This window comes from Lygodium microphyllum, chromosome 20 (genome assembly GCF_053477565.2).
Source record: "Lygodium microphyllum isolate KBCC chromosome 20, Lygodium_microphyllum_v1.1.10, whole genome shotgun sequence".
NCBI classification, from domain to species: Eukaryota; Viridiplantae; Streptophyta; class Polypodiopsida; order Schizaeales; family Lygodiaceae; genus Lygodium; species Lygodium microphyllum.
In genome coordinates, this window is record NC_141154.1 from 23,911,764 (window position 1) to 23,934,170 (window position 22,407).

Genomic DNA, 22,407 nt, shown 5'->3' on the forward strand with positions numbered 1-22,407 from the left:
GATATCGAGCTCCACTCGTGATACGCCAGGGTGACCGTTGTATATTTATGTCACCGACTTGTCAGTTGCAGACGCGGTTGGTACACCGCCCATGAATAATAGCTACATGATAGCTATCCTTATCTACTCTAGTTCGTGGCTCAGTTAGTATGCCACCTTAGTTAGTTGAGTTTGGTTTGAGACCCATATATAGGGTTCTTCTATTTCTTTGTACTAGAGTTCTTTTGGCTTACACAACTAAGAAGAGGAAAACTGTTTTCAGCCTCCACCCTTGTGTGTCTTCCCCCATTGTGCAAGCAAGAAAGCTTCAAGCGAGACTCCTTTCTTCTCTCCCACAATCTTGACATGGTATCAGAGCCTTGTTCGTGGTAAGGAGCTCAAGAAAGCAAGCCAAGCTCGCGGTGTTCTGGTAAGAGGAGCAGTGTTGCTTTCATTTTCTGTTTTGGGAGCAGATCTCTGCAGGTAGCACAGCCGGAAATTGCAGGAGTGCATTGTCTCAGGTTGAGACGCCCTTCGCGGTGAAGCAAGAGGGCAGTATATGCTGCGGGCAAGGGCTTTAGCCCTTGGCGACCTTGTTTTTTTGATTTGAGGCCATTTCGGGGCCTGTTTTGCAGACGGAAGTTTTCTGCACGCACTCAAGAAAAGGCTCAGTTTTATGCTGTGCGACCACTGTTCTACAGGTCGGTGAAAAGTTACTGTAGAAATTGCATCGTATGCTTGTGCGCAGAGACATTGGGAGTTTCAGAATCATCCTTGGTTCCTGTTTATGCAAAATCGTCACTAGGAAGTGACTGTGTGGTCAAATACCACTTTCGCCAGTTTTGCAGATTTGCCCTTGTGAGGGTGAAGCTGTGTTTTTTGCAGTGATAGAATTTCTTGCAGTATTCTGTAATGGCGTCTGATTCTCTTTCACAGATTGTCACTGAAAAGCTTGACAAGAACAACTTCCAGGCATGGAAGTTTAGAATGACGAATTTCCTTATGGGAAAAGGATATTGGGAATTTTTTGCAGGAAATGAAGAAGAACCAGTTCTTCCTGATGTTCCCAATCAACAACAAATGCAGGCATTTAAAACATGGCATGAGAGAGCCAGGAAAGTTATGTACTGGCTGTCTATCAGCATTTCAGACTCTATGATTGTGCATATTCAGGATGCAAGTACGCCAAAGGAGGCATGGGATACTTTGTCAAAAATGTATAGCACAAATACGCAAGCCAGGAAAATGCAGCTCAAGCAAGAGTTGCATAATGTGCAAAGAGAAAGTATGAGCATCAACGACTACCACATGAAGGTGAAGAAGATTGCAGATGCACTTGCTTCCATTGGGTCGCCAGTGGAAGATGATGATTTAGTTTCCGTGACCTTGAATGGTCTAGGAAAGGATTATGCACAGTTTCGGACATCCATTTCAGTTCGTGAAAGATTTCCTGATTTTGAGGAGTTGATTGCTCTTCTAATTTCTGAGGAACAGAGAAATGGTGGTGCATCTTCTTCAGGAGGAACTTTAAAAGAAGCTGTCTTCTACTCAAATGCTGGAAGAGGTAGAGGCAGAGGTAGAGGAGGCCGATTTGGAGGCCGTGGCAGAAATCAAAATATGCAGCAAACTCAAGAAAACCAGTCCTATGGAGGAGGACGTGGTAACTCTAGAGGCAGGGGGAGCCAAAGAGGTCGTGGTGGATGGCAGAGAGGCCAAAATGCAAACAGTAATGTTGAATGCTACTACTGTGGTAAAATGGGTCATATGGCTAAAGACTGCTATAAAAAGCAGAATGACATCATGAATGGAAAACTGCAACAAGGGAATTATGCATCTTCTAGTAGACAGGGTGATGACAGAAATGAGCATTTGTTCATGGTGCAGCACATGAACAATTCTGTGACAAGTGCAAAAGAAAGCAACGATGTATGGTATGTTGACTCAGGTGCATCAAACCACATGACAGGTCATGCAGAATGAATGGAGGATGCAAGGAAAATGGAAAAACCAGGATTTGTGGAGACTGGTGATGATACTGCACATCCTATTGTGCAGATTGGAAAAATTCCCTTGTCTATGCAGGATGGGAAAAAGAAATACCTGTCCGATGTATTTCATGTCCCGAATATCACCAAGAATCTGGTTTCAGTTGGTCAAATGGTTGAACAGGGCTTGCAGGTCAGATTTAATCCTCATGGATGCTTTGTTGAGGATATGAAAAATAAAGGTCGCTTGATAGCAAAAGGAAAGAAGAAGGGCAGAATGTTTACATTGGATGCAGACATGTCTGAATTGAGTGCAGCAATGTTTGCACATGGGACCGGTGTAGTTGCAGATATTGATATCTGGCATAAACGCATTGGTCATGTTAATGTACAGCGACTTAAATCAATGCAGGCCCAAAATATTGTTGCAGGTTTGCCAAAATTCAAGGTTGCAGAAATGCATAAGGTATGTGAAGCCTGTCAGTTTGGAAAACAGGCAAGGAAACCATTTCCTAGACATGTTCAAGAGAGTGAGAAGCCATTGGAATTAATTCACTCTGATGTGTGGACAACTAAAGCTGCATCTCTTGGAGGCTGTCATTATTTTGTCAGTTTTATTGATGACTATAGCAGAAAAGTTTGGGTGTATTTTATGAAAAAGAAAAGTGAAGTTTTTGGGCATTTCAAAACTCTTAAAGCTATGGTTGAAAAAGAAACAGGCTTGCAGATAAAATGCCTAAGGTCAGATGGAGGGGGAGAGTACCTCTCAAATGAGTTTGCAAAGTTCTTGCAGGAGCATGGCATAAAGCAGCAATATTCATGCAGTTATACCCCACAACAAAATGGAATTGCAGAAAGGAAAAACAGGCATATTGGAGAGGTATCTCGTGCCATGCTCAATGAAAAAGACTTGCCAGATTTTTATTGGGCTGAAGCAGTTGCTACAGCAGTCTACATAATGAACAGGACTCCCACTGCAGCAATACATGGAATGAATCCAGAGGAGAGGTATACTGGTAGGAAACCAGATATTTCTCATTTGAAAATTTTTGGTTGCATTGCCTATGTACATGTGCCAGATGAGCTGAGATCCAAGTTGGATCCAAAAGCTGAGAAGTGCATCTTTATTGGTTACTCTCTGCAGCAAAAAGGGTATAGATGCTATAACCCTTCTACTCGTAGGTTTACAGTGAGCAGAGATGTTATTTTTGATGAGATGAGTAGCTGGTATAAACCAGTAAATGTGATTGATGATGAAGATGCACAAAATGGTAATGCTACACAGAATTCACAGCAGCAGTCACAAAATATTAGTGGACCTGGAGCGTCCTCTAGCAGTGGTTCACATTCTTCGCCATGGACAGGCAGATTGAGATCAGGAGAATCTTCTCAAAGCAATGCAGATAGTGGTATGCAGGTATCACGAAAAGGAAAAGAGAAGGTTGATCAGCCCATGTTTGATGTGAATGCAGGTCACTCTTATGTGGATGGTGAATCCAGTGGCTCAGAACAGAGCATTGATGATGAGTTGGGTATTCCTTCTATTGTTACACCTGGAGTAAGGAAGACCAGGGATGTTTTGAGAGCACCTGGGAGTGAACCTACTTTGCGCAGGTCTACAAGAGCTAGGTATCCTGTGGATAGGCTGAAATATGATGGATTTACAGCCATTCACTATGCATATATGGTCAAAGTGATACAGGAACCAGAACCCACATCTTTTGAGCAAGCCATGGGAAAAGAAAAATGGGAGAAAGCCATGGATGAAGAAATGGATGCCTTGGAAGCAAATGCTACATGGGAGTTAGTACCTTTGCCTAAAGGTAAGAATGCAATTGGCTGTAAGTGGGTTTATAAGGTGAAGCACAATGCTGATGGTTCTGTGAACAGATACAAGGCAAGATTAGTAGTCAAGGGGTATGCACAAACATATGGCATTGACTATGAAGAAACATTTAGTCCGGTTGCAAGGATGGCAACCGTAAGAGCAGTCATTGCTATGGCTGCATCAAAGGGATGGTCTTTACATCAGATGGATGTAAAGAATGCCTTCTTGCATGGTGATTTGCAAGAAGAGGTCTATATGGAGCAGCCACCAGGTTATGTGCATGATGTTCATCCTGAGTTTGTTTGCAGGTTGAAGAAAGCCTTGTATGGCTTGAAGCAAGCACCTAGAGCATGGTCTGACAAGATAGGACAGTATCTTGTCACTATTGGCTTTCAGATTTCCAAGGCAGATTTCTCACTTTATGTGAGAAAAACAGAGAAAGGTATTATGCTGCTTGTCATTTATGTTGATGATTTGATTATGACAGGTGACAGTGATGAAGATATCCTTCATGTGAAAATGCTATTGAAGCAGAAGTTTGAGATGAAGGATTTGGGAGAGCTGCGTTATTTCTTGGGCATTGAGGTGATTAGATCACCAAGTGGGATACAGCTCTTGCAGAGGCAGTATGGATTGGACATGCTGTCCAAATATGGGATGACAGGCTGTAAGCCTATTTCAGTTCCTTTGGAGCAAAATGTGAAGCTGAGCACAGATGCAGGTGAGCTTCTAGAAGACCCTACTATGTACAGACGCATAGTAGGAAGTTTGATTTATATGACTATTACCAGGCCAGATTTGAGCTATGCTGTTGGATTGGTAAGTCAGTTTATGCAGGCTCCAAGGAAACCACATTTGGATGCGGCTAGACGCATACTTAGGTATGTGAAGTCCACATTGCAGTATGGACTATTTTATGAGACTGGGGTTCAGATACAGTTGCATGGATACACTGATGCTGATTGGGCTGGTAGTATTTCTGATAGACGATCTACCATAGATATGTATTCTCTTTTGGGAGTGTTGCAGTCACTTGGAGCAGCAAGAAACAGCCTACAGTTGCCTTGTCGAGCACAGAGGCTGAGTACAGGGGTGCAGCAATGGCTGCATGTGAGGTAGCTTGGTTGCATAAGCTACTTTATGATATGCATCAGTCTACAGATGGGCCAGTTGTCATTTATTGTGACAACATGAGTAGTATACACTTGGCAAATAACCCAGTCTATCATGCTAGAACAAAGCACATTGAGGTGCATTATCACTATGTGCGAGAGAGGGTTTTACTAGGTCTTATTGATCTAGTTTATGTCAGCACAGAGGATCAGGTAGCTGACATATTCACGAAGGCATTGGGCGCAGAGAAGCTGCGCAAGTTCAGAGACCTGCTTGGTGTGCAGGAATTGGGATTGAGCTCGAGGGGGAGTGTTGAGATATCGAGCTCCACTCGTGATACGCCAGGGTGACCGTTGTATATTTATGTCACCGACTTGTCAGTTGCAGACGCGGTTGGTACACCGCCCATGAATAATAGCTACATGATAGCTATCCTTATCTACTCTAGTTCGTGGCTCAGTTAGTATGCCACCTTAGTTAGTTGAGTTTGGTTTGAGACCCATATATAGGGTTCTTCTATTTCTTTGTACTAGAGTTCTTTTGGCTTACACAACTAAGAAGAGGAAAACTGTTTTCAGCCTCCACCCTTGTGTGTCTTCCCCCATTGTGCAAGCAAGAAAGCTTCAAGCGAGACTCCTTTCTTCTCTCCCACAATCTTGACATCCCCTTCCTAAACTTGAGTATAATTCTTAGATTTGTTCACCATTTTTTTAAATGATTCATCTTGTATATTGATATTTTCAATGATCATGGGAGAGACTAACTCATCAAAATTTGGAAATGACTTTTGTATATATACAAAAGTGGCAAATGATTTTCAAGCCTTCTCATTATTAAGGCCACCCAAAGTAGATGAAACCAAATCATTATCATTAGGAATTGCATCAATCTCTACTAAAGCATCTGCAATGCTTCTGACCTTCAAAACATACTCATTGACAGATATTCTCCCTTTCTTCAAAGTATTCAACTCTTGCTTAAGTTGAATCTTTTGTGCCTTTGTATTTACTGAAAACATGTTCTCAAAATTTATCCAAGCTGCATGTGAAGTTTCTACATTCTAGATACTCCCAACATAGTATTATCAATGAGTACAAATAGCCAATACATCACCTTTTTGTCTTTTTCAGTCCATTCTTTCCACACCTTTAATTCATCTGTAATCGTAGGGATGCTCAGCTCCTCTGGCTCCTTTTCTTCACATGAAATAAACTCATAAAGGCCCTTTCCTTTATATTTGGAAAGCATCTATATACCTACCTATTGGAGTTGAATATCGAGGAAATTTTTGGTAGGTAGCCCCTCCATGATTTTGCAAACACCTCTTCTTCACATTATATCTAAATATATTGGTTCTAGTGTTACTTATTCAACTCCAATAGGTAGGTTGATAGATGCTTTCCAAATATTTACAGGCAAGTCAACTTGATGGCTATATAAAATGATTTGGAGATCAAATCCATAAGATTCCAATAGTGATGGAGTTGTAGTATACAAATACATGAACATAACATCTTTTTCTTCCTTAATACTTCATCCTCAAATTGAAGGAATTGGATCTAGAAAAATGCACATAATAAAGGTGGTCAGGTAAGGTTTACTTTTTGATTGAAGGAGACCCTTTCACTATCCAAACACATGAGTTGTGTATTATCAAAAGTGCATCCATAAGTCAAATGTATCACCCTAGGGAGATATGTTTAGATCAAGTTACCATTGTAACATTAACCTTGAATTTCAGTAGGACCAACAACATTCTTTACACTTTGGTAAAGATATGTCATGGGCTTGCAAACTTTAGTATTCCCTCACTCGTGTTGTTTCTCCTCAACCAAGTTTCTTTTGGTAACTTAATAGGACTCCAAGATGAACCAAGTCCACCTTCTCTAGGACCTTGCTATCACTTGTGTATATCCTAATTTCATTGTAGTTTACAATTACCTCCTAGCTCCCAGATAATGTCACACAAAATAGAGGCCAAATCAAAATGATTGTCTCTTGTAGCTTAATAAAAAATTTCACCATCTTGAACATCCAACATTGGCTATTCCTTAAGGTAGGATAAGAACCAAACACAAAGACAAAAATACATTGAATAAGTTTTAATAATATGTCAAAAACTTCAATTTCACTTTCTCCTTTGTCATTATATCCTTTGCAATTAGTCTTGCTTCCCTTAAGTCTCTCGAGGCTAGACATCAAGAAGACCTATAAGGTGCTTAGATCCCAAAAGCATGAGTTATACCTCAAGATATGATGGATTTGTGATAGGGAGGAAAACTATATTGTGACCTTACAAAAAACTCACAAAAGAATATCTATACTCATTCACTATAGAATATACCTCACATTGAAAAGCTCCTATGCTTTAGGACAAAACTTAAAATGGGCATAAGCTTTTATCTAGAACTCAAATTTAAGAAGGTATCTAGGATTTGGAAGCATAATTCCAAACTCTAAGAGTACATATCCTCATATAAAGTGCTTGATTATTTACTTAGAAAGATAAAATTTGATTATCATGTCCTTTGCCATTAGGAATTGCTACAAATTCATGAAACATCAAAGATGATATTTTCAAACATCCATGAACTAGATCATATTATAAATTCACATTTATGAATTGGATCTAGTATTGAGAGGGTCTAGACCCATTTCAATGCCTGTTTTTCTTCAATTATACTACAATAAATATTTACATTGCAACTATTTTTTTATGTTTCTACTCATGATTCCATGGCTATGTATGTATCTTTATGCCAAACTATTTTAAAATTAAGGTTTCACCATCAAAATAAACATTGATAAAATCTTCATCTAAGTACAATGATATATGCATTGAAATAAGCAATAGAAAAAGCATCGGAATAAATAACGGTAAATAGCCACAACTTTACCGATGACTAATTCACTGAGTACATAGGACAATTATTATGAAAACTTTAGAAAATCACATGACCCATATATTGGACGATTTCATACAAATTAATTTAGCATGGATCTACCTCTACAATCCCTTTGGAGGGCAAGATTCTTGCTATTCATGTGTGCTATCCATACATAGACTAGTGTACTAGTGTGCAGACCTATATAACTTACTTTTCCATCAAAGAGAAACAAGTGCATGCAAGTTGTGGATTCATTAAGTACTCTTGAGCATCATCATTTCAAACTTGCATCAACAAAAGAACCATAGTGAATTCATCTAATATCTCAACCACCATGAATTCTCAAAATCATCCAAAAAATTCTAGTATGACAAATGATCATGATAGTAAGGCAAGCTACAAGGCATCAATATTGACCTCATTCAACTCTTCTTTGTTATAAGAAGAGAGTACTTATGAAAAATTTCCATATAATTGCAACAATGCCAAGTGCATCAAGAGAGTCTTGAGCGTCATCAATGTAACTTTCTAGAATTAAGAGAGGAGTATGAAGATTCTTCCAAAGTAAGACAAGACAACACATAAGAAGAGTTATCTTTGGTAGGGACAGAGTGTTCAAACATTATACCAAATTACTTCACCAATAGATTGATGTGTTTATCATGGTACGGCCCGTATTCTTCATTGGGGATTATGATTTTTTAAAGACAAAGACAATGTATTGTCAAGAATGTTCCTAATGATGCGATATAAGTGAGGTTGAACGGAGTGAGAATGGTAAGTTTTGTACTTAGACAAGGGCTGAAGGGTCAAATACCTATTTAGAATGAAGGATTTCTTGTTAATAAAGCGGCCATGATACTTAGTTCAAAATACCTAACTGACAATTATGTGGCGTATTAGAAGTTGTTATGTGGGGGTAACTCCTTAGAGTTTGAAGCTCAGCAATCAGGAAGTAGACTATAATGCAATGTTCATATTCGTTTTAGGGTCTTCTAGCATCCATCTAGTTGCTCATGGTTGTAGGGTTGTTGGGGGTTGGTGCTTGAGGCCTAATAGTGAGCTTAGAGTGAGAGAGCCATTCTCAGACCCATTTTAGGTCCCAACACACGTAGGTTTACACAAGAGAAACAAAAACTAAAAACATGGTGGTTGATGGTCAAATGTAAGGTACAAAATTGTCAAGATAGGAAATAGGGAATCAATTGGAATAGTAGGCACCTAACCTAAGAAATAGTTCACAGTAGCCAATTGCAAGTAAGTTTAGCAGAACAAAAAAAAATTAGACCTACAATAGAAAACAGCATCGTGAATACTAGCACGGATATTTGTTACGATGTCAGAATAAAGGAGAGCATTGGAAATGTGAGAAACTAATATAAAGGATTCCACAAATACAAACAAAAGGAAGAATCCTCCAAAGAACAAAAGACCTCAAGAAGAATCTGCTCTGAAAACGGAATCCTCATATCACAGCACAAGATACTACAAAGCTCAAGTTTTGATTCACTAGAAGTGGGCATGGTCTCCTTCTCTCCATCAAGATGCAATTGAACTAAGTGATAGTGGAGGAGGGATCCTATCTATAAAAAGGCACAAAAATACCAATGTCTACCAACTCGCCAACCCAAAAGAGTGCAAATACAAGTCAACTAGCTAAGAACTAGGGCCCAAAATCAGCATGGCGAGCCTCAATCCTCTCTGGCATAAAACAAGGAAATCAATGTGGAGATATGCTAGCGTTCATAAAAGAAAACAAAACATTCAATATGCAACCATGACTAGAACACAAAAAACTCATATTCAAATGCAGACACAAAAGCAAACACAAAATGCAAAGAACAAAGAAAGAGTAGGTGTTGGGGTCTAGTCAATTGCTCTATCCCTAGTTTTGCATAACAAATAATCAAGGAAAATAGTGATCTTGGGTATTGTCTTTCACAAAGTGAATCTGCTAGGATGTGCTAGGTGTTGAGCCAGCCTAAGTGGACTGCACTATTAACCTTACTGCATTATAGGTGTAAGGTTGTCTTTAATATTCATGTGATATGTAAGTTGCAAGATGTATCCGTTGATAGTGCAATGTGATGTTTTCCATGTGCATATGCGTGTGCATGTGCATGTGCGTGAGTGTGTGCGTGTGTGCGTGCATGCGTGCAATGCACTCAAAAATGTATGAAGAAACAAGAGTAACTAGATAAAAATACTTGAAATTATGCATGAATGTCAAGAGACAAGAAGATAGATTCATCCCTACAAACTGAGAGGTATGCAAATTAACAATTTTGTTCTTACAAATCACTATGCAATCAAGTTCTATGTAGAATCGCATGAAGCCCCCAAGAGAGCTTGGAAAACTACCGATCTTGCAATGGACATAGAAAAAGATGAGGGAATATACTTGCTTGCTTTGCAATGATAAGTAGATATCCAATTATGCTATTTCTTTGAACTAAGACCCAACCATATGGAGCGATGACCGTCTCCCATCTTGTATATCTATAGTGTGTCTCCAAAGAGCTTATCTCACATCTTGCTTTGGACACATACAGGTTAAGCATGAGTTGCATGATTAAGGCATCACAATAAGATCCAACCTTATTGAGTGATGACCATCTCCCACCATTTGTACTTATAGTATGTCTCCAAAGAGCTAATCTCACATCCACTTTGGACATGTATAAGTTTAGCATTACTAACATGATGAACAAAAGCAACTACTCTCAACCTATTGTTTGTAGTACTCATGAGAAACACAAAATCAATGGCTACCTTTGTTAATGAGATCTTCATCTCCTCAAGGCTATTAATTGTCCTTCTAAATTCCTTGTGCCTGAGCATTGACTAGATGGAGTTAGGGAATCTTCTCCCAAAACTATTCGTTTATATCCTTGCCAAGGTGCTGGGACGTTATGAGAAGAACGGGTATCAAAGGAAGGGATACCCCAAGCTTCCTATGACCTATCGATTCCTAAAAATCCATGACCCCTCTCCATATTATTACTCAGTCCCCATAGCCTAATGTAACACAATCTTATTTTTCCCAAATTGATGTATCAGCTTGTTCCACCTTCCCAAAATGAGTGCACTCAAAAGGGCTATGCCCACTTGAATGAATAAGATTTTTATCACCGTCTATCATGGCTGTAAGTGTTGGTAAAGGAGTTAAGTGATTAGGTCACTTGGCTAAAAGCTGTACTAGGTACATTAATGTAATGTGAGAAATGTTTGATAAGTCTTTAACATAAAGAATATGATTGCCTATGTGCAACCCCAAGTGCAGATTCCTAGTCCGACCCCTACACTAAGTACAACTGTAATTCAAGAGAAGAAGTTCCTTCTCAAACAAATTAAGCCACCAGAATTCAATGGTAAGGGAATGGCTGTCCAAACTGAGGCGGAGGTCTGGATCAAGTCCATGGAGGACTATTTTGAGGTAGCACGAACTGCACCCACTAACCAAGCTATGCTCGCCAAATTGAAGCTTACCAGCGAAGCAAGACTTTCATGGAAACAATACGGTAGAGACCAAGGGATCTTGGAAGGGTCTCTCACTTGGGAGAAGCTTAAAAAAGTTGTGCGAGGGAGATATCTGCCACCTGCCTACCGCACACAGAAGATGAACAAATTTTATGAACTAAAGCAGCTTGGACTATCCCTTGATGCATATTATTCAAAGTTCATCTCTCTCTTAAAGTACACGCCACAAATGGATATGACACAACAGGTGTCAAAGTTTTGTGTTGGGTTAAATCCACTCATAAACACCCGCTTTGAATCAATGCACCCAACAGACCTACAAGACACACTCATTCGAGCTACACCAATAATAGAGGAGGTGTAGACCAAGCCAAGGAACAATAGGACTTGGTCTTACAGGGATCAGAACAAGGGAATGTTTAGGTCTCAGGCTAAGAGAGCGCAGGGCCAAAATCAGGGACAAGGGAAGAAATCTAGGGCCAAAGCTAACAACAACTTCGTTCCTACACAAGGTAATGGCCGCAATCTCCGTTTCTTCCATTGCAACGATCCTGGACACTTCAAGAGGCAATGTCCCAAGCTTAGCAAGGGACAATTCCAAGGGCCATTCTAAGGAGCCATCAATGGTGAAGGAGCCACCATCATGGCTAGAGGGAAAACCTCCATTGTTGCCAACAAGGAGCTGGGTGATGAAGAAGATCCATCCATGGAAGCTGATATTGAGAGGGCAACGGTCCATGGCGCTCTTCACAAGAAAGGCCCGAATCGCTAATTCTCAAACCCATTTTAGGTCCCAACACACATAGGTTTACACAAGAGAAACAAAAACTAAAAACATGGTGGTTGCGCTACAAACTTGTCAAGATAGGAAATAGGGAATCAAGTGGAATAGTAGGCACCTAACCTAAGAAATAGTTCACGGTAGCCAATTGCAAGAAAGTTTAGCAGAACAAAAAAAATTTACACCTACAATAGAAAACAACACCTAAATACTAGCATGGATATTTGTTACGATGTCAAAATAGGGGAGAGCATTGGAAATGTGAGAAACTAATATAAAAGATTCCACAAATACAAACAAAAGGAAGAATCCTCCAAAGAACAAAAGACCTCAAGAAGAATATGCTCTGAAAACGGAATCGACATATGAAAGCACAAGATAGTACAAAGCTCAAGTTTTGATTCACTAGAAGTGGACATGGTCTCCCTCTCTCCACCAAGATGCAATTGAACTAAGTGATAGTGGAGGAGGGATCCTATCTATAAAAAGGCACAAAAAATACCAATGTCTACCAACTCACCAACCCAAAAGAGTGCAAATACAAGTCAACTAGCTAAGAACTAGGGCCCAAAATCAGCATGGTGAGCCTCAATCCTCTCTGGCATAAAACAAGGAAATCAATGTGGAGATATGCTAGGGTTCACAAAAGAAAACAAAACATTCAATATGCAACCATGACTAAAACACAAAGAACTCATATTCAAATGCAGACACAAATGCAAACACAAAATGTAAAGAACAAAGAAAGAGTAGGTGGTGGGGTCTGGTTAATTGCTCTATCCCTAGTTTTGCATAATAAATAATCAAGGAAAATGATGATTTTGGGTATTGTCTTTCGCAAAGTGAATCCGCTAGGATGTGCTCGGTGTTGAGCCTAGGTGTTGAGCCAGCCTAAGTGGACAGAACTTTTAACCTTAGTCTGCATTGTAGATGTAAGGTTGTCTTTAATATTCATGTGATATGTAAGTTGCAAGATGTATCCGTTGAGAGCGCAACGTGATGTTGTGCGTCTGCATGTGCATGTGGGTGAGTGTGTGCGTGCGTGCGTGCATGCATGCAATGCACTCAAAAACGTATGAAGGAACAAGAGGAACTAGATAAAAATACTTGAAATTATGCATGATTGTCAAGAGACAAGAAGATATATTCATCCCTACAAACTGAAGAGGTATGCAAATTAATAATTTTCACCTTACTAATCACTATGCAATCAAGTTCTATGTAGAATCGCATGAAGCCACCAAGAGAGCTTAGAAAACTACCTATCTTGCAATGGACATAGAGAAAGATGAGGGAACATACTTGCTTGCTTTGCAATGATAAGTAAATATCCAATTATTCTATTTCTTTGAACTAAGACCCAACCATATGGAGCAATGACCGTCTCCCATTTTTTATATCTATAGTGTGTCTCCAAAGAGCTTATCTCACATCTTCCTTTAGACACATACAGGTTAAGCATGAGTTGCATGATTAAGGCATCACAATACGATCCAACCTTATTGAGTGATGACCATCTCCCACCATTTGTACTTATAGTATGTCTCCAAAGAGCTAATCTCACATCCACTTTGGACATGTATAAGTTTAGCATGACTAACATAATGAAGAAAAGCAACTACTCTCAACCTATTGTTTGCAGTACTCATGAGAAACAAAAAATCAATGGCTACCTTTGTTAATGAGATCTTCATCTCCTCAAAGCTATTCATTGTCCTTCTCAATTCCTTGTGCCTGAGCATTGACTAGATGGAGTGAGGGCATCTTCTCCCAAAACTATTAGTTTATATCCTTGCGAAGGTGCTGGGACGTTATGAGAAGAATGGGTATAAAAGGACCTACTCCACCCATAAACACCCGCTTGGAATAAATGCACCCAACGGACCTACAAGACACACTCATTCGAGCTGCTCCAATAATACAAGAGGGGCAAAAAAAGCCAAGAAACAACAGGACTTGGTCTTACAAGGATCAGAAAAAGGGAATTTTTATGTCTCAGGCTAAGAGAGCGTAGGGCCAAAATCGGGGACAAAGCAAGAAAGCTAGGGCCAACGTTGTCAACAACTTCGTTCCTACACAAGGTAATGGCAACAATATCGTTCCTTCCATTGCAAGGAGACTAGACATATCAAGAGGTAGTGTTCCAAGCTTAGCAGGGGACGATGCCAAGAGCCATTCCAAGGAGCTGTCCATGGCCAAGGAGCGACCATCATGGCCAGAGGGAAAACCTCCATGGTTTCCAACTAGGAGCTCGTTGATGAAGAGGATCCATCCATGGAAGCTGATATTGAGAGGGCAATGGTTCATGCCGCTCTTCACAAGAAAGGCCCGAATCGCCAATTCTCAGACCCATTTTAGGTCCCAACACACGTAGGTTTACACAAGAGAAACAAAAACTAAAAACATGGTGGTTGATGGTCAAATGTAAGGTGCAAACTTCTCAAGATAGGAAATAGGGAATCAATTGGAATAGTAGGCACCTAACCTAAGAAATAGTGCACAGTAGCCAATTGCAAGTAAGTTTAGCAAAATTAAAAAAATTTAGATGTACAATAGAAAACAACACCGTGAATACTAGCACGGATATTTGTTACGATGTCAGAATAGGGGAGAGCATTGAAAATGTGAGAAACTAATATAAAAGATTCCACAAATACAAACAAAAGGAAGAATCCTCCAAAGAAAAAAAGACCTCAAGAAGAATATGCTCTGAAAACAGAATCGACATATCAAAGCACAAGATAGTACAAAGCTCAAGTTTTGATTCACTAGAAGTGGGCATGGTCTCCCTCTCTCCACCAAGATGCAATTGAACTAAGTGATAGTGGAGGAGGGATCCTATCTACAAAAAGGCACAAAAAATACCAATGTCTACCAACTCACCAAGCCAAAAGAGTGCAAATACAAGTCTACTAGCTAAGAACTAGGGCCCAAAATCAGCATGGCGAGCCTCAATCCTCTCTGGCATAAAACAAGGAAATCAATGTAGACATATGGTAGCATTCACAAAAGAAAACCAAACATTCAATATGCAACCATGACTAGAACACAAAGAACTTATATTCAAATGCAGACACAAATGCAAACACAAAATGTAAAGAACAACGAAAGAGTAGGTGGTGGGGTCTAGTTAATTGCTCTATCCCTAGTTTTGCATAATAAATAATCAAGGAAAATAGTGATTTTGGATATTGTCTTTCACAAAGTGAATCCGCTAGGATGTGCAAGGTGTTGAGCCAGCCTAAGTGGAGAGCGCTATTAACCTTATTCTGCATTGTAGGTGTAAGATTGTCTTTAATATTCATGTGATATGTAAGTTGCAAGATGTATCTGTTGAGAGCCCAACGTGATGGTGTGCATGTGCATGTGCGTGTGTGTGTGCGTGTGCATGTGCATGTGCGTGAGTGTGTGTGTGCGTGCGTGCATGCATGCAATGCTCTCAAAAATGTATGAGAGAACAAGAGTAACTAGATAAAAATACTTGAAATTATGCATGAATGTTGAGAGACAAGAAGATAGATTTATCCCTACAAACTGAAGAGGTATGCAAATCAACAATTTTGTCCTTACAAATCACTATGCAATCAAGTTCTATGTAGAATCGCATGAAGCCACCAAGAGAGCTTGGAAAACTACCTATCTTGCAATGGACATAGAGAAAGATGAGGGAACATGCTTGCTTTGCAATGATCAGTAGATATCCAATTATGCTATTTCTTTGAACTAAGACCCAATCATATGGAGCAATGACCATCTCCCATCTTCTATATCTATAGTGTGTCTCCAAAGAGCTTATCTCACATCTTGCTTTGGACACATACAGGTTAAGCATGAGTTGCATGATTAATGCATCACAATAAGATCCAACCTTATTGAATGATGACCATCTCCCACCATTTGTACTTATAGTATGTCTCCAAAGAGCTAATCTCACATCCACTTTGGACATGTATAAGTTTAGCATGACTAAAATGATGAACAAAAGAAACTACTCTCAACCTATTGTTTGTAGTACTCATGAGAAACACAAAATCAATAACTACCTTTGTTAATGAGATCTTCATCTCCTCAAGGCTATTAATTGTCATTTTGAATTCCTTGTGCCTGAGCATTGACTAGATGGAGTTAGGGCATCTTCTCCCAAAACTATTAGTTTATATCCTTGCCAAGGTGCTGGGACGTTATGAGAAGAACGGGTATCAAAGGAAGGGATACCCCAAGCTTCCTATGACCTATCGATTCCTCAAAATCCATGGCCCCTCTCCATATTATTACTCAGTCCCCATAGCCGAATGTAACACAATCATATTTTCCCCAAACTAATGTATCAGCTTGTTCCACCTTCCCAAAATGAATGTACTCAAAAGGGCTTTGCCCACTTGAATGAATAAGATTTTTATCACCGTCTATCATGGCTGTAAGTGTTGGTAAAGGAGTTGAGTGATTAGGTCACTTGGCTAAAAGCTGTACTGGGTAGATTAATGTAATGTGAGAAACGTTTGGTAAGTTTTTAACATAAAGAATCTTATTGCCCAGGCGCAACCCCAAGTGCAGATTCCTAGTCCGACCCCTACACTAAGTACAACTGTAATTCAAGAGAAGAAGTTCCTTCTCAAACAAATCAAGCCACCGGAATTCGATGGTAAGGGAATGGCTGTCCAAACTGCGGCCGAGGTCTGGATTGAGTCCATGGAGGACTATTTTGAGGCAGCACGAACTGCACCCGCTAACCAAGCTATGCTCGCCAATTTGAAGCTTACCAGCGAAGCAAGACTTTCATGGAAACAATGGTGCAGAGACCAAGGGATCTCGAAAGGGTCTGTCACTTGGGAGAAGCTTAAAAAAGTTGTGCGAGGGAGATATCTGCCACCTGCCTACCACACACAGAAGATGAACAAATTTTATGAACTGAAGCAGCTTGGACTATCCCTTGATGCATATTATTCAAAGTTTGTCTCTCTTGAAGTACGTGCCACAAATGGATATGACACAACAAGTACCAAAGTTTTGTGTTGGGTTAAATCCACCCATAAAAACCCGCTTGGAATCAATGCACCCAACGGACCTACAAGACACACTCATTCGAGCTGCTCCAATAATACAGGAGGTGCAAACCAAGCCAAGGAACAACAAGACTTGGTCTTACAAGGATCAGAACAAGGGAATTTTTATGTCTCAAGCTAAGAGAGCGTAGGGCCAAAATCGGGGACAAAGCAAGAAAGCTAGGGCCAACGTTGTCAACAACTTCGTTCCTACACAAGGTAATGGCAACAATATTCGTTCCTTCCATTGCAAGGAGACTAGACACTTCAAGAGGTAGTGTCGCAAGCTTAGCAGGGGACAATGCTAAGGGCCATTCCAAGGAGCTGTCCATGGGCAAGGAGTGACCATCATGGCTAGAGGGAAAACCTCCATGGTTGCCAACTAGGAGCTCGTTGATGAAGAGGATCCATCCATGGAAGCTGATAGTAAGAGGGCAATGGTTCATGCCGCTCTTCACAAGAAAGGCCCGAATCGCCAATTCTCAGACCCATTTTAGGTCCCAACACACGTAGGTTTACACAAGAGAAACAAAAACTAAAAACATGGTGGTTGATGGTCAAATGTAAGGTGCAAACTTCTCAAGATAGGAAATAGGGAATCAATTGGAATAGTAGGCACCTAACCTAAGAAATAGTGCACAGTAGCCAATTGCAAGTAAGTTTAGCAAAATAAAAAAAATTTAGATGTACAATAGAAAACAACACCGTGAATACTAGCACGGATATTTGTTACGATGTCAGAATAGGGGAGAGCATTGGAAATGTGAGAACCTAATATAAAAGATTCCACAAATACAAACAAAAGGACGAATCCTCCAAAGAACAAAAGACCTCAAGAAGAATATGCTCTGAAAACAGAATCGACATATCAAAGCACAAGATAGTACAAAGCTCAAGTTTTGATTCACTAGAAGTGGGCATGGTCTCCCTCTCTCCATCAAGATGCAATTGAACTAAGTGATAGTGGAGGAGGGATCCTATCTATAAAAAGGCACAAAAAATACCAATGTCTACCAACTCACCAACCCAAAAGAGTGCAAATACAAGTCAACTAGCTAAGAACTAGGGCCCAAAATCAGCATGGCGAGCCTCAATCCTCTCTGGCATAAAACAAGGAAATCAATGTCGAGATATGCTAGCGTTCACAAAAGAAAACCAATTATTCAATATGCAACCATGACTAGAACACAAAGAACTCATATTCAAATGCAGACATAGATGCAAACAAAAAATGTAAAGAACAACGAAAGAGTAGGTGGTGGGGTCTAGTTAATTGCTCTATCCCTAGTTTTGCATAACAAATAATCAAGGAAAATAGTGATTTTGGGTATTGTGTTTCACAAAGTGAATCCGCTAGGATGTGCAAGGTGTTGAGCCAGCCTAAGTGGACTGCGCTATTAACCTTAGTCTACATTGTAGGTGTAAGATTGTCTTTAATATTCATGTGATATGTAAGTTGCAAGATGTATCTGTTGAGAGCGCAATGTGATGTTGTGCATGTGCATGTGCGTGTGTGTGTGCGTGTGCATGTGCGTGTGCGTGAGTGTGTGCGTGCGTGCGTGCATGCATGCAATGCTCTCAGAAACGTATGAAAGAACAAGAGTAACCAGATAAAAATACTTGAAATTATGCATGAATGTCGAGAGACAAGAATATAGATTTATCCCTACAAACTGAAGAGGTATGCAAATCAACAATTTTGTCCTTACAAATCACTATGCAATCAAGTTCTATGTAGAATCGCATGAAGCCACCAAGAAAGCTTGGAAAACTACCTATCTTGCAATGGACATAGAGAAAGATGAGGGAACATACTTGCTTGCTTTGCAATGATAAGTAGATATCCAATTATGCTATTTCTTTGAACTAAGACCCAGCCATATGGAGCAATGACCGTTTCCCATTTTTTATATCTATAGTGTGTCTCCAAAAAGCTTATCTCACATCTTGCTTTGGATACATACAGGTTAACCATGAGTTGTATGATTAAGGCATCACAATAAAATCCAACCTTATTGAGTGACAACCATCTCCCACCATTTGTACTTATAGTATGTCTAGACCGAAAGAGCTAATCTCACATTCACTTTGGACATGCATAAGTTTAGCATGGCTAACATGATGAACAAAAGCAACTTGTAACAATTCCGAAATAAAATCACGCATTATGCATACGAATCCCCTCTTAGGAGGCTATAAGGTTAGGATAATGACAAATTTTTTTATTATTATTCACCTTATCCCCCTAGTCGACTGTCGTGCTGGAGGGGAGGGGAATAGCAGGTTTGATCAAGCTCCTCGATGGAGCTTGTAGGGGGGGAAGAGCTCATGCCAAGTGACGCGTGGGGGAGGGAGGATCCCCTCCCCTCCCCTATTTAAGTCTATGTCATGGGGTGAGAAAGGGGGTGCGTAGGTTGAGTGGAGACACTCTCGTCGTGCTGCCAATTCGCTGTTGTGAGCTGAGGGCCGTGAGGATTGTCGAGTTACTACTTTGCTGCTGTGTGGTCGTGAAGGTGAGAAAGGAGGAGCCACCCTACACAAATGCCGCCGTGAAGGGAAGAAGTGAGATTCCCACCTACCGCAGCACCACCACCCCCACTACAGTCTGCCCTGTCCGTCGGCACACTGCCAGAGTCACTCCTGGCCATCATCACACTGCTTAGGAGGAGTCATTCTCCTCCATGTGGCCCTTTTCGGAAGCTTCTACAAGCTTCAAAAAGGGGGATGACATAAGCCCCCTTTCATATAACACCCCCACCACAAATTCCACTTGTGGCCTCCCTCCTAGCCCTGATTCATGTGGGCTTGCTAAACATCCCCCTGCCCCCGAGAATCCAAAGCCCCTTCATGTGCCTCTTTCATACCCTTTGTCCCCCATATAAAATCCACTCTTAAGGGTCTTCTACACCCTTCTTTTTTTCCCTTTCCCCCCCCCCCCCCTTTTTACCCACCTAGAACATCCTAAAAACTACCCCTCGGGATTCAAGAAAAGGCCCCTTCCCGTGGCTTTAATAAGCCCTACCATCGAAAGACTTAAACCCCCCCAGATCTATAACCCTCCCCTTGGGTTTTCCCCAACACTCGGAATTCAAAGGGCTTTAATCTTTGCTTGTGGTCTCCTTCAAAAGGCCCTTTCTCTCTTGTCCCATCCAAGTTTTTATAAACCCCATTAAGTTTTTTCCCCTCGCATTCTTCCACCAGGGTTCATCTTAACCTCGGGGTCCCTTAGAACCCCCTTCCTATTGACCTCCGCAAAACACCCTCTTTTCCCCCTTTTCGTGTATACAAATTGAACCGAAGCTTCTACGAAAGGAATGGGAAGAAACTCATAAAGGACGGTGGAATTACAAAAGGGAGTTCGCAAATCCACATCCAAGACGAAAAGGCTGCATTCGCAATGGCTCCTAAGAAAGCCCAAGGCGCAACCACATGAGGATCATCTCCTAGCATCCACGTGGACATCTCACCACAAGTCCAGGTTTTCCTTCCTAATTTTTATTTTACGTTGTTATAATTTTATGAGCATGGATGATTTTTGGAGATAGGATGCATTTTCCATCTTAAATACTTTGGTTAATTTAAAAGAATTAGCTTACGACGGACAAGTTCGGTCATTAGTATTTTTTTTGTAAAATGAACAAAATAAAGGGAGCATAAATGCATTTCGAGCAAATAGTTTTTATGCATTGCAATGAATTAAAATTAGATTAATGTCCATTTTTACAAAACGGAATTAAAATAGTATACTTCCTTTAGACATGGAAAAATAAATTGCATGTCACATTATTAGGACATATCTTCTTTGCAATGAGTCATTATGGAAACTCCTAAATAATCCATAGGAAATTGCAAGGCATGAAATGATTCTTAAGTTGAATAACTCTAGTCAATTGGTATAAATATCGTTTTTCAACTGCATAATTATTAGAAAAGGTTGCATATTTCAGCATGAATCTTGTTCGTATGTTATAGAATGATTAATTGGAATTAGACTATAATCTAACCTATGCTTGCTCTTAAACCGAAAAGTTAGGATTTGAAAATCAACTTACGCGTAGACAATAAGTCATGTGGTTATGGAAATGATACTGTAATTATCTTCAAGAATAGGTAGGTTAAATTTGCATAAACCTAAACACCTAAAACCGCGGAGTACTCGTTTAGAAAAGGGTTAATTCAATGCAATGTATCCCAAGGAACTGTCTAGGGTTAGCCCGATGAAGACATTTACCTAGTTGAACGTATTGCCAAAACTAAAACCCCTATACCCTAAATACTTGCCCATGTTCACGGAATGTAGGGACAGTAGGACGTACTTGCGAGAAAAGATCTAGGATTTTCTTAAGAATCTCTCACTAAAAAGATGAAACTCGAAACCCTAAGACTGACAAGTCGGCCTAATGCGATCAGAACAAATTATTTCGTGACTCCATTCGATGGGTAAATAGTCCCATAGTTGATACGACACTTGTGCAACAAGTGGTAGAGTCGTATGATCTTGTGATTTGATCACAAGGGAATGGCCAAATTCCTCGGAATGAGGTTGGCAGTTTCTTACGCAAGTGATCTTGTGGGAGGATGAATAATTGTCCTAAAATAATATCTTTCTTGGGTAAAGATAATTGCTTGGAAGCAAAAGACCAACCAATAAATTGGAATAACATATGAACTTAAGGTATTGATCAAGTCGAGTTAATAGGGTGCACCCTAAACTAGGATATAGGGTTAACAAAAAAACCCTTGGGGATATTGCCAAGTCGCAATTGATCCCGGATTGAGTGCTGGATGCATTCGGAAAGAAGGATTCACTCCTTAGCAGTTGGCCAAAAATAACGACCAATGGAATTGTTTGTGCCTGTAACAGTTTTAAGAGCAATGTTTTGCTTTGTTTGATCAAAGAATTAAAGGATAAATGGATATCTAATGCTTCAAGTTAAAGGCCTAAAGGGAGAGGCAGCTTCAGTTACCCCCGACTGCCTGTCTAACCCTAACCAAGGGGGTTGTTAATCGTGCCGGGAAGGTGGACCGAACCCGCCGCAAGAGGTCTCTACGTTAAGCACTTCTTGGAGCAGGAGGACGTTTGGGTGCCAGGGGGGGCTCTAGCCGTAAATCCCTCGCCTTCCGAGCCTTGCATAAGAGGCTAACATGACTCCGGATTGGACCTCGAGGCCCGCATTCTAGTCTACGGGCGGAAACTTGGATTAGTGATCCTTGTGGATTGTTGGATAGCCTTTGGGCGGATTGTGGATAAGCCTACGGGATGGACTTTATGTATTTCAAAGATAAATATAATAACCTGTTAAAAAGGAAC

At 40.3% G+C, this 22,407-nt stretch overlaps 1 protein-coding gene across 1 annotated transcript in view; it reads left to right on the forward strand.

The window, feature by feature from the left end:
* The window catches only part of LOC148018750 (uncharacterized), a 33,342-nt gene extending 13,583 nt beyond the window's left edge, over positions 1-19,759 (forward strand). Inside the window, exon 3 of the mRNA XM_087701247.1 lies at positions 19,610-19,759. Within this exon, the coding sequence (XP_087557373.1) occupies positions 19,610-19,759 (150 nt within the window). The remainder of the gene's footprint in view (positions 1-19,609) is intronic.
* The last annotated feature ends 2,648 nt before the right edge of the window (positions 19,760-22,407 follow it).